Here is a 27,987-nt window from a genome sequence, read left to right as displayed (position 1 = left end):
TTCTGCGAGTCATGTGACTGCTTACATATGTTCCCTCCATGTTTTAAGAGGTTCTGGAGCCGACAGAGTTTGTTTGGTGGGTGAATGTCCTTATGCGCGTGTTGCCGCGTTATTTCGCGTGTTGTCTGTCCGCGCAGCCCTTTGTCAGTAAAAAAGAACTGGGAATTAGTTTTCAGTAAATCCGACATGGCGTCGTAAACAGAGGAACTAACCGCCGATCTTGATACCACAACAGTTGAAAAAACGGTGTTTTAAGCATCACTCGCCTTTTAGAACATGTAAGCTCTTGTCTGACGACGTTTAAACGGAAAGAGTGCGGTAAAAGCGGCTGGAAAACGTTGAATTGGAGACCACGTGTGACATTCAATCAAACGTCAAAGGTAATAAGCTGCAGTAATGAATTAGTCCAAAAACTGCTTGAAGTGTATTTTTTTCTTTTGATTTCTGCTTCCTGTTATTTTTAGTTGCGAAGTAACCTAGTATTCTTACGATAGCTTCTGTAGCATAAACTGACTGGGAATATCGTTACTCCCACTGGCCCTGGATGGGATGCTAATCTACTGCACAGGCTACCCACCCTGCTACTCTCTCGGGTGTTGTGGAGTATCATGAGAGAGTGAAGTGTCTTGCTAAAGAACACAACACAATCACCTGGCCAGGTCTTAAATCTGGGCAGTACTATCCTGGACTCAGAGTCCAGCATAGTACTCCAAAGTTTAGGGAACTGTATGCAGCTGGCGGTTTTCTATGTCATTCTTAAACTATAATCATTCATTAATTATATTGTATCGCTCGCAGTGCTTGTGGGCAAAGTGAAGCAAATCCTGTGTTCTGATTGGTTACCTGAGCGGGCAAGATGGGCCCATCTTGCCTGCTCAGGATTGCTTATATTGATCCTGTGCATGAAAAAAATTGAATTAAAACTACTGTATTTATCTGCAAATAAGTTGAAGCAGTGTATAAGTCGACCTCCCATTTTCAAGGTCAAAAATCGAATTTTTCATCATTTGTAATTAAAGAAAAATTCAGACCGATAGAAATTTCCCAAAATAATGGTTGATCTCTCATTTCTGAGAATGTATTGAAAACATGGTGAATCAAAAAAACTGCAGAGCAAAATGTAACCGTGTGCTGTGAAGTTTAGTAGCACTTGTTTACATCAGCACGATTCATGATTTAGGCATATACGAGCACTTTGATTTGCTGGAGAAGTAATTTACCATATTTTGTAAATCGCTTTGAAAGTGAAATCTTCATGCATTTAATAACCTTTATCTTAATGTTGAGTTTGAAAGGAGATTTAGTTGACCAAAGGAATGCCGAAGAGCTTCAAAGGATGGCTTGATGAAAACACTGCCATCTTGGAAAACTTTGCAGGACTTGCCAGATCACTAAGCTACTGTAATTGTTCGATGAAGACGAGAATTCAGGACAGTGAAAAGCAGCGAAGCTGTAAGGAGAAATCTCTGCTCTACAGATCAGAAGATACAATAGAAATTAGCTCCAGTAGGTTTCTGTTTAAGCCAAGTAAAATCTGCCATTTCGAAGTTTTTCTTTGACAAAGAACGTGCGGAAAACTGATGAAACTCAAATGCAATTAGAACTGGTTTAGTAAACTCGGTTTTCCTAATGGACTTCAGGCAATTGTTATGCTAATTTCTTGGACTACTTGGGTCAGGTCTTTGTATATGATCCGTGTATAAGTCGAGGGTGATTTTTTGGGCTGAATTTTTGGTCATAAAAGGTTGACTTATACACTGATAAATATAGTATGTTCATGATTCTTGGACAATGGAAATGGAATAAGTGGCAGAAGATAGTCAAAAAAAAAAAGAAACAACTCTTATGAGTTTGTTGTGTTATAAACACAGTTGGCTTTCTTTCCTGGCTCTTGAAGTAAACAAGTCATTCCTCATTCTTATTAAAGCAAAATGTTTTTGCAAGATAATAAATCCTTTATTAACCAAGCTTATGAGGTCAAGATGGCTAGATATTAGCCTCATTATTTTTGTGCATTTTTGTAGACCTCGACTTCATCTTGGTCCATAAAACTGCAAAAAGAGAATGAGGCTAATAGCCAGCCATCTTGACCTCACCTTTGGTTAATAACCCATATTTATTCATTCATTAGTCATTCTTAAACTATATTCCTGCAATTTTTAACCTTGTACGTATACACATAACTCAATGTTTCTACTATTTATAGTGTATATAGTAGTCCTATTTTACGTATGATGCACAATCCTCGCAGTAGAGAGCGCTATTTATGCAATAGCGAAAATCAGACCTGAAAAAAATCAGGCCTGTACGGGATTCGAACCACTGACCACTGCGATACTAGTGCAGCGCTTTACCAATTGAGTCCTATTTTGTTATTTATGTTTCAGTGTCCTCAATTAGCAGCACCATGCTAAAGTTACACGACACCTGAATAAAGTTTATGTACTAGTGAATACTTAGTAATTTGACCCACAGCTTTTGTGGCCACTCAGAAATTTGGATTCTTGAATTCAGAAGTTCTTCTATATCTGATATAAGGTAATATAGACTTGATTTTTTTACTTAGAATGAAAATTAACTTCTTTAAACAATGTAGCATGTAGTGGTTGATCATGTGCACACTAGATTTGTAAATTCAACAGAGTCAAAAAGAAGCATATAACATTTCAAGAAAAGAAGCACTGTGTCATCATGCAAGGCTTTCGTCAGCCTTGCATAACAGTACTGCATACAGTAAAAGTTTTGTTTTCCTATGATTCCCACATTTACCGCAAGACATTTTTGACAGGGTTTTGACAAAATTTAGAATGTTCTATCGCCCTTTTTTAACTAAAGAGAACCCTGATAACAATGGTGTGACTACTGAATACTGTAGAGTTTTGTAGGCCAAAGTTGGGATTTTCTCATTTCTTTTTTTAAATATTCCTACATGCATGTAGTCAAACTCTCAGCAGATCAAAAACAAACCAATAAAATAATAATACTTTCAGAAAAGAAAAACAAAGGTAGAAGATCGATAGAGAATCGGAGACTAATATTAATGATCAAAAAATTGAGAGAGTTATGGCAAAATGTTGAGAGAGGTCCTTCCGCACATAATAAAAGACCTCCAGAACTTCTAAGAAGAGAGACTCCTGAGAAAATGCTTTTTAGTGTAATCTTTGAACGCACAGTATTGACATGTGATCTGGTTTATTGTTTGTGGATTTTTAAAGACTGGAGGACATGACTCCTGCTTATTCAGTGGTGTTTTTCACAAAATGTGTATTTCATAATGTTTTGTTTTGTTTTTTTTATTTTTGCCTTTTCCACAATTTGTACTACAATAATTGGTGATGATAATAGGTTTGAGTGTAGTGCAATTCATTCCATAAACATATGAGTTATTTGTTAATTAGAAATTTGATTACAGACAATTGACCTTGACTCAGTCTTATTACCAATTAATCTATGACAAAATTTGAGACACACAATAACCAGCAGTTGAATGTCTTCATTAAAGAAGACAACAACAGTTAACTCAACAAAATGCCTGACAACAGCATGTGCACACTGCGCGTACTCTCCAATTATACAGGCATGATATGTATACTATCCAGTTACAAGTGTGGCACACACACACTGTCCAGTAAGTTAAGTGCTAAAATTGGGCTGGTGGTGACCAATTACATTTAAGAACTTTGTGATAGTTATATATCAGTAATGGTGTTCTTAGGACTGAGTGGAGTCTAATTCAGTCTGTAAGAAAGTGATTTACAAAATCAGACTACCATGAAATGGGAGTCTGTTTGAATACAGACAGAATTGAACTTCACTCAGCCTTATTACCAATTGATCAAAACTGTGACAAAAATTAATTTGAGATACATGCTAGCAATTGGTTACACATTTTCTTAAAAAAAAATCACTCAACTCTGCAAAATGTGTGACAACAGCACGTGCACATGACATGTACTCTCCAATTCAAGGCACAACATGTAATACTTTCCAGACTGGTAACACTGTCCAATTAGTATTATGTGCCTACTGTTACCCTGGTCCCAGAGGTTCTCTTCTCTCTACCGGAGTATGAGAATTCGGGGTGAAGCGCCGACCAACGAGCTGCAAGGCAGCGAGCGGATAGATCATCTGGTCAGGACCGTTGAGAATCTCACTTTCATGCCACCAAGCTTCGGGTGACAGCCATCAATCACGCCCCTTTCCGACAACCAAACAGAGTTAAGTACTAAAATACCTCTGGGGGTAAAATACCTCTGATTGGTTGTCGGAAAGGGGCATGATTGATGGCTGTCACCTGAAGCTTGGTGGCATGAAAGTGAGATTCTCAACGGTCCTGACCAGATGTTCTCTCCGCTCGCTGCTTTGCAGCTCGTTGGTCGGCACTTCGCGCCGAATTCTCGTACTCCGGTAGAGAGAAGAGAACCTCTGGGACCAGGGTAGCCTACTGTCCAATTAGTGCCCAAATTGGTGATGAGAACCAATCACATATAAAGAGAATTCTTGTTGCAGTTTTGATTAAGTGATTGATTTTCCACCTTTGTCTTGCTCTCCAAATCAATAAAAGTACTGTTTATGTTGTGAGGAACGATACACTAAATATATTCCTTCTTAACCAGTTCTCATTGTTTCCTTCTCAGGTAAGAGAGGTGCTCTTCATCTTGTCCTTGCTGTATTTGGGCTGGCTGTTTGAACTTGTACCTGCATTTTGAAACAATTCAGAGTCTTCCTGTAGTGTTTTGTTGGACTGCCCCTCCTTGTCGAAGCCACTGTCCATCTCATGGCAACTTTTTGTATCATTTGCAAGTTAGAGCAAAAGGGGAGAGAAGGAAAGTTGTTTCCAAAGCAAGAATGTCTTACTACGTTGAACAAATCTTGGACTGTGTTCATGAGATGGGTGAGTACTAGTGTTGACCTGGGGTGCTAAGACGTGGTCCACCAGAAAACAAAGAGAAGAGTGCGAAAACTCTTTCGGAAACTGGACTGTCTTGCTGCGCACTGATCGGATCTTAAACTGTGTACAAGAGGTGGGTGACTAATAAATGATCAGCAGTGGTATTGGCTTCACTCATTAAGTCTCTTCCTCAGTTTTGATCTAAGACGCTAAGACTTGGTCCATCAAAAAAAACAAAGGAGAAGAGTGTGAAAACTGTTTTGGAAACTGGGCTGTCTTGCTACCCTGAACGGATCTTAAACTGTGTACAAGAGATGGGTGACAAAACAGTTGACCAGCGATTGAGTCAGCTTCGCCCACAAAGTCTCTTTCTCAGTCTTGATCTGGGAGCTAAGACTTGGTCCCCAAAAGATAGAGATGTGTGTGAAAACGGTTTCGGAAACGGACTGTCTTGCTGCGCTGAACGGATCTTGAACTGTGTACAAGAGATAGGTGACTAATAGCTGACCTGTAATGGAGTCTGCTTCACCCACAAAGCCTCTTCCTCAGTCTTGATCTGGGATGCTAAGACTTGGTCCACCAAAAAAAACAAAGAGAAGAGTTTGAAAACGGTTTCGGAAACTGGACTGTCTTGCTGCGCTGAATGGATCTTGAACTGTGCACAAATAGTTGACCACCAATGGCATCGGCTTCACCTATAAAGTCTCTTCCTCAGTCTTGATCTGGGATGCTAAGACTGAGTCCACCAAAAAGCAAACAGATAAGTGTGAAAACCGGTTTGGAAACTTGACTGTCTTGTTGCACTGAAGTATCTTGAACAGTGTACGAGAGGTGGGTGACTAATAGCTGACCCATAATAGAGTGAGAACTAGTGGATTTAAATTTAGAATTTCGATATCGTCAAGTGTTAAACAGACCTGTGAAAGCGAGAAAGGTAGTGTTACTGGTTTTTATCGCAACGCGTTTAATTTGTTATAACATACACTTATAAAAAATTCCGTTTTTTTTTTCAAGGGTGCTGTACCTTTTTTATTTAGATCATAGATTATTGATTATATAGATCATAGAGATTATATTTTACCTTTTTTTTTTATCGAAAATAGCTTACGTCAAGCCATAAAAAACAATTGTTGCAAATCGTCCTATGGCCCAAAAAATAGTTTATCCTTTCTTATATGATAAATTTCAAGCTGAGTTTGAATTTTTCTCCGCAAAAATAAAATGTAAAAGAAAGTTTCTCAGGTTGCATTTGAACTTTTTGAGACCAGGGTACTTCATAACCTGGTGAGTATAGTTCAACGCAAATTTATAATTTCTATATGAAGACATCGAAAATAACATTATAGAAATTGAGAATTTCGTTTATTTTTCTTCACCTCGCAGGTGTTTCTACCCCCTTCACGAAGAAGTCAAAGAAAGATTTCAACCGTGAAAAGAAGTGTTAAATGGGAGGCTGGAGACTACCGTCAACTTTGTCCTTGAGATGCACTTAAATAACGTCAAGTACGGATGGGTATCCAGGCAGTAATTTGAGCAAAGTCTAGGCGGGAAATGTTCGTATGGCTCCTTTGAAACTCTCTTAATCATACCTTGTAGATGTCACGAGAAATGGCCATCTCAAATAAGGGAGTAAGGAAGAATGTGAACCATGGAAGGAACGAAATATCGGGGATCGAAATTTGTTTCCGTTTATTTGATAGAGTATGAAGGCGGGTAACATTTTAAATGGCTCAAATTCTTGGTCTTTATTTTTATTTCCTTGTTTCGTAGGTTTCTTCGACCACCCAAAGCTGGGAATCCGATGAGCACGAGACCAGGGACAAATATCAGTGTTCGAAAGAAGCCAAATTGGATCGACCCCCAATTCAGAGAATAAAATGAAAAATTGGGGTTTGATCCGTTCACTATCCCCCAACAAACGCGCCTCCATTGGACAGTTTTAAACAGATCTCTATTTTCTTTGGAAAATTAACCCAAAGCGGTTCCCTTCCCCCACCCATCAATTTTAGCGAGTACGCTGTGGTAGACATCTTCCAGAACAGTCAACTGATATTACATCCTCGGAGACCCAGGGGCTGAGTCGATTTCAAGTTAGGGCATGAAGAGCCCCTGGGGACATTGTCTTACAAGACTACTTCCAAACGGTCGCAGTCGTTCTGCCATCTGATTGGTGCCAGAAAATCTTTGTGTTTTTCTGCCCAATCAGAGTGAAGTGCGCTTTAGAGTCCTTTCGTGTGTTTTAACACAGACAGATACTAGTAGCTCAGTTACTCGCTATGTTTGGTTGGACCCTGTGACGGAGATTTGCTTGAGGTGAAAAGTTTCAGTCTCAGCACACAATGTAAGAGAAATCGATCAGATTGTCCGCGAAAATCTCACCGGTAATTATACTGAATACTTTCGCAGGTATCACTAGAGAACGTGTTTGCAAGGTTTGTATACAACACGATGGTTGTAGTCATTGATATAGATACAATGAATATATGAAGTTCATATATTTGAACTGCGGTATTAGATACGTATGATGCACGATCCTCGCAGTAGAGAGTGCTATTTATGCAATAGCGAAAATCAGACCTGAAAAAAATCAGGCCTGTACGGGATTCGAACCACTGACCTAGTATCGCATACTAGGTCAGTGGTTCGAATCCCATACAGGCCTGATTTTTTTCAGGTCTGATTTTCGCTATTGCATAAATAGCACTCTCTACTGCGAGGATCGTGCATCATACGTATCTATAACCGCAGTTCAAAATATATGAACTTCATATAGTCATCATATCACATGTAATAACTGGTTGTTCGCCCACGTATTCTGATCTTCAAAGTGATTGTCACAGTTTTCTGAACTTGACATCGACCTGGAGAGTTCTATGCGATTCCTTCTGAAACCATGATCATTTCAATTTTCTCACTTCTTGTTTGAAGCATCTAATTAAATGCTTCTCATTACATTTTTCACATTCAACAAGTTCACATCTGTGATCGAAATTCCCAGTGCACTCAGACGAAACGCAGGTCTGATGGTCCAGACTTGTTCATGAAACAACACAGTCATATTCGCTCTTCTCCTCGTCGGCCACTTCTTCGCTTTCCTCTTCCTCGTTACCAAGCTTTTCTTCATCCTTACTCGTGCTGGACTGACGTGAGTAGCGCCCCAAGTCAGGAGCAGGACTGCTGTCCTTTTGTTCAGTGGGCGCATTTTTAGCAGCTTCCAATGCCGCGTCAAGGGCAAGCCAGTGTTCTTTGTGAAGGCTGAAAAACAGCTGATAACCATGGCTGATGAAAAAAAAAATTAAGAAATAAAAAAGATAAAATAGTCTTCACATTGATATAAGATGTGAAAAATATTGTTGCAACTTGCACAGAAATGAAATGGCTACTGTCGAAACTGACACATACGATATAACCACAACAAAAAATACTTTGTTTAATAACACAGGACGAATTACCAGTTCTGCTCAGCCCAGGCCTCCAGTGATCCCATTCCATCTTTTACCCGGGTCAGTGAGTCAACAGTTGCGTCACGCATTTTAATCATGTCATCAACGAAGTCAGTCAAACACGTACTGTCACGTAACACCAGGGAAAGAATGAACCACCAATCGTGACATTTGGCCTCGATAAATATTTTAAGCAAAAATCTTAAAATGAAATAAGAAATACGACGTTAGATATTACAACAAAAATATCTCCATTTCCAATGAATTCCCTATAATATGCTAGGGAGCTTCATATCAATGACATATTATATCCTTTGACGATTCACAGAAGTACCTATCTCTTTGAGCTTTAAATTCACATAAAGTATCACGAGAGAACTGGACGGATACGAAAGGAGTAAAGCACTACTTAGTAAGTGGGGGTGGGGGGGGGGAAGTAAAGAGTCAGACCATCCCCTGCCCCCCCTTCCCACGACATTCGAGACTGAAGGAATCCCAGTGACGCGAGGTTTAGGGCGCACGATTTCAACTTAGTCACTTTAGGTTTAAAACTACCTTTGGAGGTCCCTAGAGTTTTTTTTTTCCTTGTTTCAACTCCTCGGTCATGCATGCAAAGAGCCAGTTGGTTTGTCTCCCATCAAAGGTCGTGTCTCTGCATTAAAGCAGATTCTTGACATTAACAGAAACTCCCTTGAAAGGTCAACCACCACTGACCTTATCTCTCTCAGCGCCTGCAACGAACCACTGAACGCAAGCTGGGCTCGAATTTCCTGTACATCCACGTAACTAGGCCCTTCCCCGCCCCATATCCAGTCCTCCTCGCCATCCATTGAGTGCGCTACTGAACTAGTTTCCGAAGGATCACCGCTGACTCGACCGCTTTCATCATCTGTGGAAACAACAGAAACTTAGACGCTTCTGGTGAGTGTAACGGGCCGAACGCTTTGTCCAAAAAGGCGGCTCTTCCGTCCAAGAAAACTTAACAGAAGGCTACGTAACCAACGATACTTCGAGATACTTACTTCTACAGACCGGGGACAACTGGGCCTCTTCTTCTTCCACCTCTTCTCCAAGTTCGATTCCCAGTTCCAGTCTACCTTCCAGCTCATCCAGATTTTGTCGGCCGCCTCGTGTGCTACTTGACGAAGACACTGATGATAATCGACCTAATAGAAATATCTTAAGTTAAACGTTTCTTCCATTGAATGAAACCAGTGTCTTCTTTTTCCAGCCGAAAACTTCTGTAGATTTATTACCATCTGATATGTTAACTCCTTTAACTACCTGAAGTGATTGACATTTAACTTCTCCCTATAATATCCCCCACGTTGTCCAGCAAACAGGTAAGGAGAATACTCAAAATTATCAGGTAGTTGTTATCTTGATCTAACATAAGATTCTCGAAACTAATTCACAAGGAAATGTGTAGCAGCTAGAGGGGAGAATAAACAATCAGAGCTTGGGAGTAAAAGGATTAACATTTGCTATCGAGATATGGAACCTCGTCCATCCCATAATATCCACTAGCGATAAATATTGAAGAGCATTAACTTCATTCTTCAATCGGGATTTGAACGCAAGTAATTCCACAGGGAGTGGGGGAGGGGGTATCTGAAATTCAGGAGCATACCAAGATGACTTATTATTTACAAATGTTCATTTCGTCTGACCAGATTTGAGGAGGGGGAAACAGATACCCTAGTACCCAACCTCCTCTCAAAAAGTTTCATTCTCACCATTTCTTATCCAAGGTTTAGGAGACAGCGGAGCAGATGACAGTTGATTGACAGCTGGATAAGGAAGATCGAAACTCTTGTGGATACTTGTTAAAGTTTCAACGTAATTGTCTACTCGAGCAGCGCGATTCCTAGCAAAGAAAGAAAAAAGATGGGTCATGCTAAGCTTCTCTTCAAAGCCATAAGTTAGTTAATGCTATTCTACAATACTTGCACAAACATAGTCATATATTCAGCCAATTCAACGTCTTCAAAATCACCCTAGTCAATATGAACCATAACGTCTCAAAGGTGGTAACCGGTACAATTGACCGCTCTTAGTACCTCTTATTATTATCTTATGTCACTTGGAGTTATTTCAAGTTTAGCAGGTAAAAGGTTGGTCTTCCGGTTCGAAAATTTCTTTAACCCTTGAGCTAAAAATATGGGAGAACAGTACTAACGTCTGTAATCGGACATCTGTGTCTAAAATAGGTCACTGGTGTCAGAATCAGACACTTATGACTGAAATCAGACGCTAGTGTCTAAAGTCAAACACTGGTCTCTAAGATCGATACAAGTGTCTTAATTCCAAAATAAGCGTCTAAAATCAGGCACTAGAGTCTAAAATCAGACACTTTTGTCTAAAACCGTACACTAGCGTCTTGTGTCGGACATAGTAAAATATCAGACACTGATGTCTACAATCGGAAACTAGTGTATTAAGTTGGGCACTAGTGTCAAAAAACTGACACTAGAATTTAAAATCGGACACCAGAGTCTAAAGTCGTACACTAGTGTCTCACACTGGGTACTAGTGTTCGAAATCGGGCTTTAGTGTCTAAAATCGGAAACTGGAGTCTAAAATCGGAGACTACTGACCGAATTGTTCGCTAGTGTCTTAAATCGGACACTAATATCTAAAGTCATACAATAAAGTCTTCCATACAACTGTTATGATGTTACTTCAGTGAATTTGGCATTAGATCAACTAATAATCCCCTAATTGATATTTTTCTTTATTCTCATCTCTTGTCTGCTTGATATTGTATCGATATTGTAAGGAGAAATTCTGTCTTAGTCACTAACAGGAGTTTAAGGGTTAACCACATGGAAACAAGACCATGTTTACTTACCTCTCTTTGCGCAGCCAAGGTACAAGAGGAAACTCTAAATGAGCGGAAAACTTTCCCAAATCCTTAAGACGTATGGCGGTTAGTAGTAATCTAGCATGACGATTCAATATGGTGTCGATGAAAAAGTTGTCGGGTGTTTCAAACTCCGTGAACCGTCTATCCAGGGAACGAGAGAGAAAACTTATTTCAGTAACCTTTTACATCCTAACATCAGTATGCATATTCTCAATACTGTTCTCTACACATTTCTTAAGGTGCTGACAAGGAGAATTTGTTTAACAATCAAGAGCTTCTTTAGTTAAAGATGAGGATAAAGTGAAAAGGAAAGAAAAAGCTTGAGGATGGACAAGATAAAAAACAATATCACAAATGACAAATATTAACCGCTCTGAAGAAAGGCTAACTCTTGAAATGTCAGATTTAAAAAACCTTCTTTGACGATAGCCAATTCACATCATCAACTTGATAAAACTAAATTATCTTGTAATACCCCCCCCCCTCCAAACGACGAAGACTAGAGTTTCTTTAGAAACTTAGCCCTTTAAAAAATAGAGTCAAACTAATTGTTCAAGAACACAAACGCGTTGTTTGATTCCTTCAGTTAATTTCACAAGTTATGTTACAGGTAATAAGCCACAAACGAGAAGAATGATGTCACAAACTTACTTTGGTTGCATGGCTGAAGTTGGCGAGCTTGATGCTACACTTTTCCGTGACTTGTCCACAGAACCTGACCTCGTGAGAGATCCCTTCTCTGATGAGGAAGTTCTTGTTATGTATGCTTTCTCCATTGAGCCTCCGCGCGTGAGGGACCCGCGTGATGGTGGCTTCGTCACGCTGGAGGAGCGTGGGTGGGGATTTACCGTATAAGGAATATCATCATTATCTACAGACGCGGCTGGACTCAGGGGTGGGGGATGGTGTGGTTTCACGAACGTAGGAGATCGTGGAGGAGAGTCGAGTTCGTCTGCTCCAATACAACGAAGAAAACGGACAAGATCGCGCGCAATCTGTGGAGAAAACACAACCATAAGATATTATAGTTCACCACTAAATTTTCTCCGATTCCTATTGGTTTAAATCGATCACGTGATGCGATAGTGTTCATCCGTGGAGAGACACTATCAGCCCCTTGTGCCCGTCCGCGGAAAACACCCGGATGGATAGTGCCCGTCCGCGGAAAATACCCGGATGGATAGTGCCCGTCCGCGGAAAATACCCGGATGGATAGTACTCATCAGTGAAAAGTTTTAAATGGTTTGATGGCCGCGAGGTTAGGCAGATCGGAAAAACAGTGACTTTTCAATTCTGGTTGCGAGTTATTGACATTTGTGATAGGCTGTACGCATGAATAAATATTTGATTGATCTGCATTTTGGTGGGTTTTGACTGTTTCTCAACCGGCGCGCGGAAGAAAATTTAGTGGTGAACAATAACGACAAAAGAGTGTTTATGTCTCGGAACTATCGGTCTGATAGTCCCTCGACAGAAACACTCTATTGTTTAAATAATGCGCCGCGTGAATCGAGATTGATAGCATAATAACGGGATCAAATGGTTAAACGCATTTACATTTAACATAATTCTCGTATGACAATTTCTAAACTTACGTTCCATTTGCAGCCGTCCAAAGCTTTATCCAGTAAGATAGTGGCATGCTTAAAACAAGATAAAATCATGATTCAGCATTTTAAACATTTTCTTAAGGAACAAAAGCAACAAAATGGCAACATCCAAAATGCGACAGGTTTCTCAGGAGAAAATGGCGCTATACAAATGAAGTATTACTATTATTATTATTATTATTATTATTATTATTATTATTATTATTATTATTATTATTATTAAAATGGTAGGGATGGTAGGAGGGGCAGTTTCGTAAATTCTTCCTGAAAGAACAGAACACTAAGCAAAAGTTTGTGACACTCTTCCACGACCTGAAAACGGCCTGGGCGGCTTTCCAGGGTTCAGTGCAGAGATTACAAGAGTTCAAATCCTTTTCTAACCTGTTTGCTTACAGCTGGTTGCTCCAAGTTCTGAAGAATAATGAGGTATGAGGCCGCAGTCTCAAGTTTACCTGCTGCAAGACAATCCTGGTACGAACAGACAAACAAAATCTTCTGAATACTACAATAAACGAATACTGAGTTTACACTGAACTTTTACACTAGGGCCGGACAGGGACGATTAGGGCGACCATTCCACCCTTAAGAGGGACTAACATCTTTCTTCCCCTCACAGCATCACGCCTGAATTACACATTAAGGTTACGAGAGTAAAGGAAATGATCGCCAAAAGAAAGAAGCGCTAGATCGACACATTTTCTTGTCAGTAAAAAAGCAAATATATAGAAAACAGTATGGAGAATACGTAGACTGATCTTGGGGTGTGGTAGATTAAGCTACTCACTGCAAATAAGTCGCGTGGATTACCAACAGCCATGAACAAATAACTCCACAAAGCCACCTCTGTCTTTCTCGCGCAGTGCACGACTGTCTCAAGGTATTGAGGAAATTCCTTTATAAATCGCACGATACGAGGAAGAAGAGCATCTGTCAAGAGAAAAGAACAGAAAAGTCAAATCCATGATTCACAAGCCCTTATCCACTGACAAAACGATTGAAGTTGCCGTTTCTTTGTCTTCACTGACCATCTGCTGAGACTGATAGCAGATAACATTTCTCACTTGCCTGGAATGGGTTCAGATGCTGTGGCTTCTTCTTCAAGTACCTCATGTAACATGAGTTCAAGCACGTGAGGAAAGTACGGCAAGTCACAACACATATTGGCAATCTTCAATGCTTGTTGGCCCAAGCTGACAGAACAGACGAAGAGAAAGACGCATAACTGAGAGAATGACGGGAAACACGCCTCACAAAACTTAGAAAAATACTTTTTTACTTACATTCATGACATCTAAATCCTAATCTTTTCAACAACTTTTTCGTGGACTCATGTCGAGCTTAAATCTCGTGGTGCGTTTAACCCTTTAACTTCTATTAGTATAATTTCAGAGCTGAGCAAAGAGTTTCCAGCAATCTGATTGGTCGAGCGGTTCCTTATATGACGCCGCTATATAAAACGCTCCACGCGGTTTATATAAAATGTCAAAATAAAATGTTAATAAATGTTACTAAAATGTTATGATTTTAGAAATTTCTCTGTTGTTCAGCTCTGAAATTATACCAAAACAATTATTCGCCTCAGGTTCGGTGAATATTGTCGAATAATCCCCTCGACTTCGTCTCGGGGATTATTCGACGATATTCACCGAACCTGACGCGAATAATTGTCGAATGGTGACTAGCGTCTAATTTCTTCCTACAATGTCACCCTTGAGTCAAACAAAAGGGAAAGGAGATCATGCTCTTGACTGCTAAAGAAATTCTCCTTTTCAGGAGAAACTCAGATTTTGTTATACCAAGATTCAATACCGTGACGTACGGAAAACATAGCTTACGATATCTGGGCCCATCTCTCTGGTCAAGATTAGAAACGAAAGTCAGAAACTCGGAATCTTTAAATACGTTTAAAGCGAAAATCCGAAAATTAGACCTAGTAGGAATGATGGAAGATAATTGTAGAAATTGTACACTATGCAGTAGTCAATTAAGCATCCTACAGTGAGGGACTTATAGGATTTAGGATTTTAATCATAATTCTTAACTTTTAATTCACTATTAGTTAGGTGTCCACCATTAGTTTATGTAAATGTAAGCTAGATTTACCCGACACGTTAATAAAATTTTTATCTTTATCTTATCTTATCTTCAGCACCTTAGGAAATGTATAGGAATCAGTGTGGTGAATGTGGATACTGATGTTTGGGTGTAAAGGTTAAAGAAGGCACAAGGCATAAAACGATACTCACTTTCGACGCAGCAGTTGCCTTAGCACGTGATGAAGGTAGATTTGCGTCTAAGAAGAAGTAAATGTTAATTAAATCAAAATCAAATATTTAAGATACATGAGTCGCGATGGTAGCTCACCCTCCTTTTCTTTTCCAAAAGTGTTTGACATGTGAATTCTTTTCACAGGCGGTTATGATATATTACTTGGCAAACAGGTGATGAGGGTTAACTAATTTATCAGCTGATTTTATCTTGATAGAAGGCCAAATTCTCTTCACGTACTTAAAAGGAAATGTAGAGCAACAGGGAAGGAAAAGTTACAAATCAGATTTAAGGAGTAAAGAAAGATGTTTTTCGTCTTGTCGCGAGCGTGGGACAGAAAAAATTCTGAGTTCCAACGAGGAATCGAAGCCTAGGATTTTGAAATCCGCGCTCTGATTGAAGGAGTTTAAGGATTGTCACTTACCGTTCGTTCCAGAGTGCAAAAAGGAAAGGCTTGCGGTGAAAGGGACGTAGGAGCAGGAGATGTACATTCTAAAGGCATCGGTTCATTAGCTGCACCAAGAATCACAGCATCTTGAAATAACACAGCTATGAGGAAAAAGGTTCAGATTACGGAAGATCAAAGGTGTAATTTTACTGACAATCCGAAATATTAAAATATCCAATATGTTAAGTTTTGCAGGTTTATCAAATTAGCCCCATAAGCAGCCCCTTTGCAGAAATACGTCTGATTCGTCTTCAGTCCTTTTCATGACTCGCGTGACCAACGCGGGCGGTAAGGGAGCGTGGGGCGTGTCCTTTCCCATTCGAGACGGGGGAGCCTGGACCTTCTTATGATGAGGAACTACGTGCTGTTGTAGGAATAACTCAGAATTACCAAGTGGATAGATGTTTAGATGGAAAGGCAACATGATTCGTTTCGATAGAAAATTCGGCGGGTTTTCATCATTTCCAGGGAATAACGGGAGCCACACCTGCATGAACGAAAACAAACACTATTGATTACGGTTGGGAAAAGTTCATGACAAAATATTACATTAAAGTGGTTTTAAAGCAACCACAGGGCTCGACACTAACGGTAGCCAGCTAGCCACAGACTATTAGGAATTCAGTTTTGAGTAGCGGTTTTCGATTTCCACTAACCAGTTTGGCTAGTAAACAAACTGAAATTGTTGTAACATCTACGTTGTCACAAGCCACGTGACTGGTAAGTTAAAAAGTTAGTGACGAGCCCTGAACCAAAATGTACAGTTGATTCGAAGGGAGTATCCATCCTCACTTGACAATCTTATGTAACACGCCCCAAGTGTCCCTCCCAGTCGGAGCTCATCCCGCTTTCCTAAGCATGAAGCAACTAGGAGTATTACTACCCTCCCCTAGATGGGATGCCAGTCCATTCTAAGGCCACCCCACTGCAATTCATCAGGCTTCCCTAAAAATTTCCCAATACCCATTTATGCTCCTGGATGGAGAGAAAAATCAAGAGAGGTAAGCGTTTTTTTAAGAACAGGCCCTATCTGGGATATCAGCTGCGGCTCGAGAATACATAACATTATAAAAAATAGTGGTTTGAAAAATTTACGGAATGGCTGCGTCACAAAATGTTGCCGAAGGGATGTCAAGTTCACTGATTGTATACTTATAAGCATGGCTGTCTGATACCTTCATTCCATTTGCGCCACATCCTAGCCACAAAGCTTCCATTAAATGTCTCTTGGTTCGACTTGAAGTGGACGATGTCCACACGTTCTCCACACACGAGGCCAAGACAACAGGGGAACAGAATGAAGACTGAAGGCAAAAGAAAAAAACTTCTATTGGAAGGCATTAATAAGGAATACGGTGTCATTCAACAGAGGCCCTGTCTACTCAATGAAGTGTAACTTCTTAAATAAAGCTGTCAAGAATCCCTGACAATTCGCCGGTAGCCATTTACACTCCTGAATGGTGAGAGGCTTTGTGAGAATAAATTTTTTTGCCCAAGAACATGACACATTGACCTAGCCAGAGTAACGATGTTTTTCATCTCGTCACTGACGAACCTCACATCAGGCCTATTTGCAAAAGTGACAATTAAGTAGAGAGAATTTCGTAAAATTATTTTTTCTTTTACAATTGAAAACTACTTGAACGCACCAGGGCTCGACACTAGCTGTAGCCAACTGGCCACCGACATGTAAATATTCAGTTCTGGCTACTGGTTTTCGATTTCCACTAGCCAGTTTGGCTAGGAAACAAACTGAAATTGTTGTAATATCGAAGTTGTCACTAGCCACTTGGCTAGTAAGTTGAAAAGTTAGTGTCGAGCCCTGCGCACAATACAAGAGACTAACATGGCATGATGCAGGTTATAGTACTGAGCCGGTATATTTCACGACTGTATATAATACCTTTCTCGTCTTTCTTTCAGGATTCGCCTTATCCTTCTGAAGCATCAGCAGCCGTCCCCCAACATTTGTTATAAGAGACTCCACGCCATCCAGTCCATCCGACCCTTGGTAATCTAAAGAAATAAAAAATACCATAACCTTTTTAAACCCGAAGATCAGTATATACCTTCTCCATACTACTCTCCATATATCTCCAATGGCACTGAAAAGGAGAATTTATTTGACAATCAAAGGATTCTTAAGTCGATGATCACTTCCTTAATTCTCATGAATTTTATGTTTGATTTAGCAATGATACTGTTAGGAGCAATTATATACTAGTGACTCTCAGGGGTTAAGGGGTTAGTTGCGTGATTTTTCACCCACCTGCATACAGTGACGTTAACGTGACATGTACCACTGCTAAAGGATGAGGCACGTGATTTACTAACGCCACTTCTTGCACGCGTGACACCTGCACCTTAGGAACATCTGTGAGAAAATAATTTCGTAAATCATCACTGGAGTTCTTAGATTACCGTAACCGTTCCCTGTTCCTATTATTCGCCTCTCTCCTCTCTCCAAACATAAATTCAAAAAGAAGATTCTGCAGTTGTACTTCTAACAGTTAACAAGTTCAAAGATAAGTTTATGTTGTGCTGATAACGTTATAACAAAACCAAGAAAAGGAAAACCGTGTCTTGCTCGGCTGATTATCTGTTTTGCGAGAAAGCAATCGTTTTTATGCTCATTTCGAAAAGCTCTTAGTAATCCCTTTCTAGGTCACCCTCCTCCATATATAAGTCTTTCAACCCCAACCTCCCCCCTTTCGAAGCTGTCTAAGCCAAGCCTAGCATTTGATTGCATTCTCCTGTTAGCCTCGTTCCAATGATGAGCAAAATCAGAAACAGAAGCGATAGAGAAGTAGAAGGGGATCTCAGGGGGGTGTAACCCCGTCTCTTACTTGGATCATCATCAGTCCTCTCCAGTGAAAAAAACACCACGCGGCAATCAGAACTGTAAACCAACAGCAAGCAACGAAACACATTCACAAGGAAAGCTGGAGCAGGCAGCTTCACATTAACAGCAAATGCATTGTCTAAATTACACGTCCTGGGGTAGAAACGAACCTAGAAAACAAAGAAATAAGCAAAACCAGAACACAAGAAATCGTCTTAGTTATCACGTTGATGTTTCGATGGTTTACACCGTCCCTTACTTCGTCAGATGATGAATTTGAGTTATAGCAGGGTACAATGAGGAAATCCCTCCACCAAGCCAGGCCGCCACGACACGAGAAACTTTGCTCCTGCATATTAAAACAAATAACAAAAATCAGTTAATCGAAAAAGGCTTTGAGATTCTTTAACATTCCCTGAAAAATTGACAACGATTTTTGTCCCAAGAAATTGTACAAAACACCATTTCAATACCAAGGTCTCCACATGAATTCTCCTAGCTTTCTGTCGTACTTTTCTTCAAGTTTTAGCTCTGAAAATTTGGTCTTAGATCAACTGATATAACGTAGTTGATCACATTCTTACTTCTCAACATCTTTTTACTTGGAAATGTATTAAAGGTGTAAGGAGAAATCACTTACTGGTCACTCCTGGCAGCAAAAGGGTTACAAACCTGTACCTGTCATGCCAAGATGTCTTCATACCTGTGAAACATTTCCAAAAAGCTTCCATTTCCTGATGTTGAGCGAATAGTGAGCGATTCCTGTTCTACCAGCCACAGCGATACAGCGTCCGCTCTTGTCCACCGCAGCATACTGCAATAAAATGAAGGCATTGTTACCCGTGTTATGTATATGGCATGTCTAGGTCAGATCAATATCAGTATCTGAGCACCCACCCCCACCCCCCTAACCCAACAATAGTCAACTAATGACGAGTTAAGGTCAGTGCTGGGTTAGGGGAGGGGTGGGAGCGTAGTTTTCAGATACTGACACTCATCTTCATGGTCAATAAATTGATCTCTTTCCTCGTTGCTTATTTTTTTGGTAAAAAACTTTTGTATGTGAATAGAGGTGTCAGTTCATGACCAAAATTAGCAAAGAAAGTCGATTATGACCGTAAAGCTTAAAACTAAGTGGAACTGACTACATTTCTACACCTGTTTGACATCTTGGCAATTTACCGGAATTATTCTTTAATTTCTTTTTCATTTATGCAAGGGATTTTCATGTAATAAGGTTCGAAGTAAACGGCAAAAACCACAAAGAGGGCTGCTAATGGACCTTCAATCTTTATGCTAATGTAGTTAGTTTTAGAGAATTAAGGCGGCGATTTTGCTTAATATAAACGGTGAATTTCGCCGGTTGCCGGCTCTTGCCGAAACCCCTGTTATGAGCAGTAACTTAGTTTAATTTACAAAGGAACACTTACCCTTATTGGCCAGTTGCTGTCAAGATAATTAGAAGGAGTCTAGAGTGAAGAGAGAGAAAAGAATGAAAGACAAAAAAACGTTATAGATCTCAGAAATCTTTGTAAAGGAAAGACAGCAAATTAAGTAAAACAGCGTCAAATCCAAGAGCACCTACTGAACTACCCACCTGTAACACAAGCCATTGCTTGTTACTGACCAATGTACTGTGTCCAACAGGTCCACCAATCACAGGCCTAGTTCCATTCCCCTCCAAAAGCTCTTGCGTCTCAGAAACCATGTCACCAGTATTGAGGTACAAACATTCTTCACCTTGAAGAAATAGATGCTCGTGGTTGGACTGGAATAATGAAAGTATTAAGCAAAAGTTGTTGACCAGATCAGTTCAAAGCTAAAAAAATCAACCAAATATAATAGTGGCAGAACCAGCAGCAAACACATGCAGGGCCTAATTCCTGCCCTCTCCCTTCCCTAATTATCTCTTTCACCTCTTGCCCCCCCTCTTCCCCCCTCAACTTAAACCCAAATTGGCCTCCTCCAATTTGGGCTGTCCTCTGAATTTTTTCATCCAAATATACCCAAATTGGACCGCATGTAGTTCTATTACAAATTTTAATCTTATCTAGAAAAAAGTCACCATGCAATATATATTTACTAACAATTAAATGTCCTTTCTAGTTCACAAAAATGAGCTCACAAAAATTTAAATTTTGGTTGTTACTTCTGAGAAACTTCTGGCACCTCCTTGCCTTTTACAGTTAATTGAAAAACTGTTTTATGTTCAAATCACTTACCATACAAGGATTTACTGTCAGTGCACTTTTCATGAACTGGAGTTGCATAATGTCTCCTAAAAAAAAATTTAACTACACTGTGATTAAGTGTCTTCACTAACAGAACCATCTGAAATTCAACAGATCCATCTAGTATCAGATGGAACCATGGTTAGTAGAGGGTTCCCTCTACTAACTATGATGGAACCATCTAGATATATCCCACAGCGTGCGATAATGTGACAAAACCCATCCCATAAAACAGTTGTATATTTGAGTCCAGTGTTTTGCAGGGGAAAATTTAATAGCGATTACTTAATTTAAGGTCTTGTAAATTTTACCTGCAGCACCACTCTCTTCCTCAGCAGACACCAAAGCCAAAGTGTAACCTTCTGGGCCCCACCCCTGATAAATAAAAAAATATATTTAATCAATTTAGACTTATTCAGGACTGTATGTCTTATTTTGAGTCATAGCTTGCAAATTCAAGCACTATTTTTTTGGTTAATGGGTGGGTCAAAGACCAATTTAATTATTACCCATAGAAATCAAGAGCAAATACTTTTAACCCTTTCTCTCCCAAGATATTCTTTCCTGTTGTAATTCTCCTTACCATCTGCTATACAATTCTTATGATGCAAGTTTGGAGATTTTGGTATTAGATCAACCAATAAGCCCTTAATGATATTTTTCTTTACTCTGATCACTTGTCTACTTGAGATTGCTTTGCTGTTGTCTTGGTCACTCATGGAAGTTAATTAAAAGGATTAATCGTTGTTTTTATCAACTTGTTGTTCAATACCTAACAATAACGCATGCTCATGCATTTTTTTTTATTTTCTATTATAGTAGCACACTTTTAGGTTACTAGAATAGATAGTGTGTTGCAGGGTCAATCAGATTACAGCATTTGTGACAAAATGCTTGTAATTTCACACAAAAAAGTATCATACTCACCATTGACTTGATGTGCAGTGGATTGTGCAGCACAGCTTCTTGAGATGTCCTGTAAGTACATAGTTTGTATATAAGTATTTATGAGATGCCGATTATAATTAAACTTCAAACAGTTTTTTTAATGTTTTGTTGTGACTGTCCTGATGAAACTTGAAGCTATTACAGGCTTGCAAACAACTCTCTTACCATAACTTTTGACAGGTATGCTACTTGTCACCTCATGGAAATATTGTCATGAAAAACATCTTTCACACTAGGATGATATCTAACAAGATTGACAATAGAGGTTTTGCACAGCAGCCATGTTGGATAACAGGAACAATGAAAATATTTTGCACGAGAAAGAAAAATTTTTCCCATGGGTAAAATAACCTATTGTTCCTGCCATTCAACATGGCTGCTGTGCAAAACCTCTATTACCAATCTCCACAATGCACAAAGCCCATGCTCCAGCTTATGGACAATTGGGTCTGGGAAGGGAGTGCTGTGAATCTTTTAAACCAATTATAGATAGCAAGAAAGCAGAATTTGATATCAGATTACTTTCATCACTTGATTGAAAATTGCTCTACAAATCTAAATGTCTGATCTGCAAAGGGCAGTACAGCCCATCTTCAGCAGATATCTAAATCTAAATGTCTGATTTGCAAAGGGCAATAAACACTTTTAGAATCATGTCAAGATACCCGTAGTCTCCACCGAGAGTACACATCAAAAGTGATCCAAATACACTCCACACAGCTAGTCCACCATGGCATTCCCATGACCAAGCTACTGCAATGGCACACCCATCAGGTGTCCAGGAAAGACACTGGATACTGCCTGTAGCCTGAATGGTATCTTAATCCATTGAGTAAAGGCTACCTTGAAAAGGTCTTAATATGCATATTTGCATTGTGGAAAACATCGAGAGAACAGAGTAGCCAAGCAAACTGAAAGCCAAATTGTCATATACAGAATAAAATTGAGGCAGCATTATAGCTATGGCTTTTATTGTCAATCCTGTGAACTCTTTTCAAATGGATAAGTTAAAGTCAGTACCTATGCCAAGTGCCTTACACTTCCACAGCTTACCCAGCCATTTGTCACATGAGCCAACAAGGACTGCCCAAGACAAAATGCAAGTCCACCTGATGGTTAGGTCATCCTCATTCCTGCACTCTGTCATTTTTCCCTGAAATTTTGCTGGTATCGATGTATACTCATTGGTTGGGAAAGAAAGCCCTGCCAGAGCAGTATAATGTCTGTCCACAAAGAGAACACTGTGACTTAACTGAAAGCTCCCCTTGAAAGTGTTTGCAGTATTGTAAAAGGATACCAGGGTAATCCTTGCTGGACAAAACCAGTTTATGAGAGAGCTGCAAACTGCCTGTCAGATCATCAAAACCATACACCAGACTTTCACCACTAAGCAGAAAAAAATTTAGAAGGTTTCAATACCTATTAACAAGGCTATTACTTTTATAAGCAAGGTTACAATTAATATTATATCAATCCTTTTATAGAAAATATACATTTGCAGGGGTTTCAAAATGTTTTGAAGTAGGCGGCCGACTCTGGAAAAGTAGGTGGCTGTGATAACGCCGAGATTGTTTGTCACAAGCAGACTGTTGTGACCAGAGTAGCTGGCGACATACAATCAAGTAGCCAGGGGAACTCCGGCGGTTGCTGGCCTGTTTTGAAACCACTGGATTTGCATTGTGTTAAGTCATATTCATTTTTAGAAATAGAGAGGAGTTTATTATTCATTCATATAATTATTCTCCTTTCTTTTCCCTTCTCCATTAACCCTCTACACTTTTTCAGCCTTGTCTCCCTTCCTTTCATAATATTGTTTCAAAAATATAAGATTACCAAATATTAAGAAGTTCTTATGATCTATTCTTAGCATAATATTGCATCATTCTATTGATTTTATCAGTATAACTTACTTAGTGCATCCAAATGCTATTAATCTGTATCTGTGATTGATCGCAACACAAGTGGCTGAACTTAAATCTTTTGCCCACAACCCGATGATATCCTGAAATACAAATTATCATCATATAACTTAGAACAACTGAAGTTCTTGGTTGACTAAAAAGGATTAAATATTTCATCATCAAATTTTGGATAGAGCATCAATGAAACAGTCCCAAATAGTGGATTCCACAGTGAAATTGAAAAAAGGCTATTGAAAAATATTCCCTGCTCACAGTATGTGCAAAAAAATCCTGCACCCCTGAGGCATTTGTAAAGAAAATGCCATGACATCTACATAAACGAAAACAATAACTTTAACTAACATATACACATTTAAAGAATATTGAAAATCAGTAATCACATAGTGTCATTGCAGATGTTACTTACAGAGCATTCAAAGCTGGCTGTGCCAGCTGATAAAAATCCACCTCTGCCATCCGCCAGCACCACAGCAAACCCACCAAGTAAAGGACTGTATTCAATTGCTCGAAAACTCACACCTTCTGTTTTTAAAGGAATTGCTAAAAGAATTGAGAAAAAAATGAGCTTAAATTTTCTTCAAGAGACATTAAGTGTAAGCTTCCTTCACATTAAAGGAACCCCAATATCTGCACAAAGAGAGAAGAACCCAAAGAAAGACAGAGGATAATAATGGAGAGAAAGAATGATAGAGTCTAGATAAAAAGCCACCTGGAAAAACAAGCAACCTACCGAGCCCAGTGGTGAAAACTGACAGTGACATTAAGTGCAACAATGGTGGAAATTCACATTCCATTCTTAGAAGGTCTGAAGTTTGGTTCCTCATGGAGATTCAAAATTTTTCTTTGTCCCATGCTTGTGACAAGACAAAAAAACCTGTCTTGCTATTTCTTTACCAGGCTCAAAACTTACCACCTTTCTTATTTATAAAAACATGATGCTATCCACATTGCCGAGCCAAGCAGTATGCAGGATGCTTGTCATATATAAACTTTATAATGGGCCTGGCTCATCATAGAGTCTCTGTGGCTCTGGGATAGAGTAATAGTGTGAAGAATTCAAAGTTCTGAGGTTTGATTCCTCATGGGCACTCGGAATTTTTCTTTAACAAGATGAAAAACATCTTTCTCTTCGATTTGTTTTATCCAGCATTCTATGTTTAAATGATAGGTGAATTCCATGACTGTTGCAGAAACATCACTTACCCAATAAGTTTATAGAATAATACTGTCCTGAAATTATTCCTTGTTTATTGCACAAAAAATAAAACAGTTAAACATTTAAAAAGTTTAAATTCACCTCTTGCATTCTCTAGGTCATTTGTGAAAGGTATGGAGTGAATAGACATAGTCATTCCTCCTTCAAGAAAGCCATCCCAAGTAACTCGTTGGAGAAGACCACTGCCAGTTGAGACAAATAACTCATCACGCCTTGCAGCCACACTGAAAATAAGAGTTACTAATATCAAACTGTTCTATAAAATCTGTTTGTAAAAATCTCTGATAAGACTTCTAAAAACTTTCTTCTTGGTTAGAGCCCTAGATTGCTGTGCAGGAGATTGAGGGTTTAAGCAATAGACCAAACCAATAATCAGGGTCTTAAAATAACAGAGAAGAATGTTCTGCCTTAAAATGCGAGACCCCATCTCCTGCATCTTCTCTGTACTAGTTACCAGGGGCAGGGGTTTCATTAAGGGCCAAGCACCGGGCAAATTGACCAGTTGTGAGGACGGTTTTGCCCACCTGATTTGACGGTCTGGAGGAAAACCAGTTGCCCTCCTGCAGAAAACATTAATGAAGCCACTGCAGGGGAGGTTATAGAACCCACACACTTCTCACAAAGAGTGCAGAATGTAATAGGCCCCTATTCAAATTAGCTTTAAAGCTTATAAACTAATCCAGCCTGTCTAAATATTACAAATAACTAATTTAATAAACATCTTATTTAACACTTACATAGTAGGGTTGTTTGTTGTCAGAAATGAAATTATATGTGATATCATATTGCTGTAAAATACACAATCATACAACACCTGGTGACACCTCCTGAGATTGGGACAATAGCAATTTCTACAAGTTTCAAAGCTGGTACTCCAGCTGGAGAATTAGGAGATGAATGTCTGTGAGAGTGACTGAAAAAAAGATTTTTTCAACAAAGAGTTATAATAATTATGAAATGAAAAAAAAATACATGTTCAAAAAGGTAAATTTGTAGAAAGGTAAGGAATTCAATGATGTCTGAACTTATGGAATATCGGCCTTAGGTTGCTCAACCTTTAACTCCCATGAGTGACCAAGAGAGAATTTCTCCTTACAATGTCAATACAATATCAAGCAGACAAAAGATGAGAATAAAGAAAAATATCAATCAGGAGATAAATATTTGGTGTAATACCAAATTCTTCAAACCAACATGTATGGCAGTCTGTAAGGAGATTTTCTAATGAGGTCTTAGAAGTAAAAGGGTTAATGAGTGACTGTGTGACCATTCTTAAATATTCTTCTTGCATGTGATATAGACAGTCATTCACCTTGAGAATCTTGGAACATAAAGTTGTACCCCATTGTTTCTTTGTAATTCTAGGAACACTATCTTTCCCTCTGATGTCTGTATATAAAATAAAATGAAACAAAATCAATACTTTTTATGAAAAAAAGTCAAATGCAACTTAAACTGAAGTAGGAGGAAATGTAACTTCAAGCTGAGCTTAGTGTGAATAAGATTCACAACAACATCTTCACTAGTTCTTTCCAGGATTAACTGTTACAGTACTTGGAAATTGAAACAAGACATGAACATAATGATACCAATGAGTGAAGAAAAATCTCTAGAGGGAAAAAGATTTATAGAAAAAAACTTCCTGTTTCATTTACTGTTCCTTGATCTTACATAGCGAAGAATACTTACAATAATGACTAATCCAAAGCTATTGCTAGTGATATTCATTTAGTAATCAGATGCACTCACACTAACAGCCAGTCCAGTAGAGTCTGGTTTCCAAGCAACTGTAACATTTCTTCCAACATCTTTAATAGCATCATATGATCGCCGATAAGCAACCACCAGTACTCTTGGCTGAATGAAATTAAAACAACAAGGTACAGTTGATAATACAGTAAAAACCTGCGTGTAAGAACCTATTAATTAAGAACTTTTTGGGCAGAAATTTTGGATTTTAATACCCAAAAATATAAGAACCTGTTTACCCAGCAAAACCTGCATAGTTCTTATATGAAGAATCATTCTGGATAATGAAACAATGTTGTAGCAAAATATGTCTGTAACTATTAAAATAAATGTTTTCTATATACAGTTGATACTTCCATAAAACATGTCATAATACAGTTTCCTCACTGTATTTATGGCTCCCAGTCATGTATAAAAATTAATTATTTAATTTAATAATTATTTAATAGCATTTTCATTAGAGATATTTTAAGAACCTATTAAGAACCTATTTTTCCTAAGTTGTCAGTAAATACCCCAAAACATAAGAACCTATTTTGCCAGACATGAAAAAAAAAAATGGTTCTTAGACACGGGTTTTTACTATACTTGTAAAACATTCATTTTACATCAGAAAGACACATGATCTTGTTCAGAGACATAAAAATCTCTAAAAATATAAACTAAGAATGATATAATTTGGTTCCATCATGATGCTCCCAGTCATATTTATGCCTGGCTTATATGGATTAAAAATAAACAACTGATGCCCATGCAGTGTTTGCCAGCTAAGAAACTGTTTACAATTGAATAATTACAACCATGCTTTTAAATGTCAAAAATACGCAGCTACTCTGTTCTCGAATCGAACAAGTAGGAAATGAGTGAAAAGATACCTTAAATTATAGAACATGATGATTCTATAGGCATGCTTGTAAAACAAAATATCGTGGGAGAAACTAACGGTTAGCAGCTGGTTTTACACGATACTTAGCCACGCACGAATCTGTCAAGAATCTTTCTAAGAATAATTTCGTTCATCAGCTGGAGCTCCAACGGTAAAATGATATTCACAGAGATAGAGGAGAAACTTATTAATACTCACTCGGTTGTTCCAAATACACACACTATGATCTGAAATCACGGCCAGTAGCGTGCGATCTCTGTTGTATTTTAGCGATTTAAGCTCACCACAGTGGACATCCCTTGAACTGAAGTACTTCGGCCAACCGATTGGAAAGTACATTTCAAGAAGTAATGCAAAATTGTGGTAAAGTTTTATTTACAACGTTAGGAGAGGGTATCGGACCGCCATGTTGTTGTTCTTGCCTCGACTTCAATCTTGACAAAAGAGAGTATTTAGGTGTAGGGGTAGTGGTTCTCATACTTTTGGCGCAAACTTTTCGCTCTGACTTGAATGTCATAAAATTAGATTAAAAACGTACGATTAAAAACAATTAAGATAAATTAGTGTAAGCTTTTGATAAACCTTGTCTGATGAGGTAATAGATTTCCGGTTTTTTCCGTAAGTAAATTTTACACCTCCCTTCTAAGTTACTTTTGTCTAAAACTAT

At 38.8% G+C, this 27,987-nt stretch overlaps 1 protein-coding gene and 1 long non-coding RNA gene across 5 annotated transcripts; one reads left to right on the top strand and one right to left on the bottom strand.

The window, feature by feature from the left end:
• The first annotated feature begins 27 nt into the window (after positions 1 to 27).
• On the top strand, positions 28 to 7,394 carry LOC111323109 (uncharacterized). 4 transcript variants are annotated; one of them, XR_015993416.1, is made up of 5 exons: positions 28 to 380; positions 2,388 to 2,538; positions 4,638 to 5,722; positions 6,275 to 6,444; positions 6,662 to 7,394. It is a non-coding gene; the product is annotated as an uncharacterized LOC111323109 (long non-coding RNA). The 4 variants fall into 4 exon arrangements; XR_015993419.1 differs by having other exon boundaries at positions 30 to 380; positions 2,476 to 2,538; XR_015993417.1 differs by lacking the exon at positions 28 to 380 and adding an exon at positions 1,119 to 1,452.
• LOC111323072 (guanine nucleotide exchange factor subunit RIC1) lies at positions 6,557 to 27,798 on the bottom strand. The gene is made up of 34 exons (XM_022926361.2): positions 27,519 to 27,798; positions 26,435 to 26,542; positions 25,998 to 26,074; positions 25,500 to 25,598; positions 24,767 to 24,909; positions 23,876 to 24,009; positions 23,458 to 23,549; positions 22,845 to 22,933; positions 22,213 to 22,366; positions 21,527 to 21,575; positions 20,911 to 20,974; positions 20,591 to 20,646; positions 19,966 to 20,136; positions 19,799 to 19,837; positions 19,072 to 19,182; positions 18,628 to 18,717; positions 18,373 to 18,538; positions 17,796 to 17,900; positions 17,430 to 17,542; positions 16,702 to 16,830; positions 15,917 to 16,013; positions 15,503 to 15,627; positions 15,057 to 15,103; positions 13,876 to 14,000; positions 13,595 to 13,737; positions 13,192 to 13,278; positions 12,796 to 12,843; positions 11,852 to 12,195; positions 11,186 to 11,341; positions 10,071 to 10,201; positions 9,357 to 9,500; positions 9,049 to 9,223; positions 8,344 to 8,535; positions 6,557 to 8,170 (listed from the first exon to the last, which is right to left on the bottom strand). Exons 1-34 carry the CDS (start codon positions 27,657 to 27,659, stop codon positions 7,930 to 7,932), a joined length of 4,185 nt encoding a protein of 1,394 aa, XP_022782096.2. The 5' UTR covers positions 27,660 to 27,798; the 3' UTR covers positions 6,557 to 7,929.
• Positions 27,799 to 27,987: the final 189 nt, after the last annotated feature.

Source organism: Stylophora pistillata, chromosome 11 (genome assembly GCF_964205215.1).
Source record: "Stylophora pistillata chromosome 11, jaStyPist1.2, whole genome shotgun sequence".
Lineage (NCBI taxonomy): Eukaryota > Metazoa > Cnidaria > Anthozoa > Scleractinia > Pocilloporidae > Stylophora > Stylophora pistillata.
Note: the sequence above shows the minus strand (reverse complement) of the source record. Positions and strands in the feature narration are given on the sequence as shown.

Bases quoted from the DNA above. Each gene is read 5' to 3' on its own strand.
- LOC111323072 (XM_022926361.2), bottom strand. From the start codon at position 27,659: ATGTACTTTCCAATCGGTTGGCCGAAGTACTTCAGTTCAAGGGATGTC. The intron at 15,104-15,502 runs GTAAGTGACAAT...ACTTCTTCTTAG, and splicing joins TTTGCACTCTGGAACGAACG to ACGCAAATCTACCTTCATCA. The intron at 13,738-13,875 runs GCAAGTGAGAAA...TTCTCTTGACAG, and splicing joins AGCATCTGAACCCATTCCAG to ATGCTCTTCTTCCTCGTATC.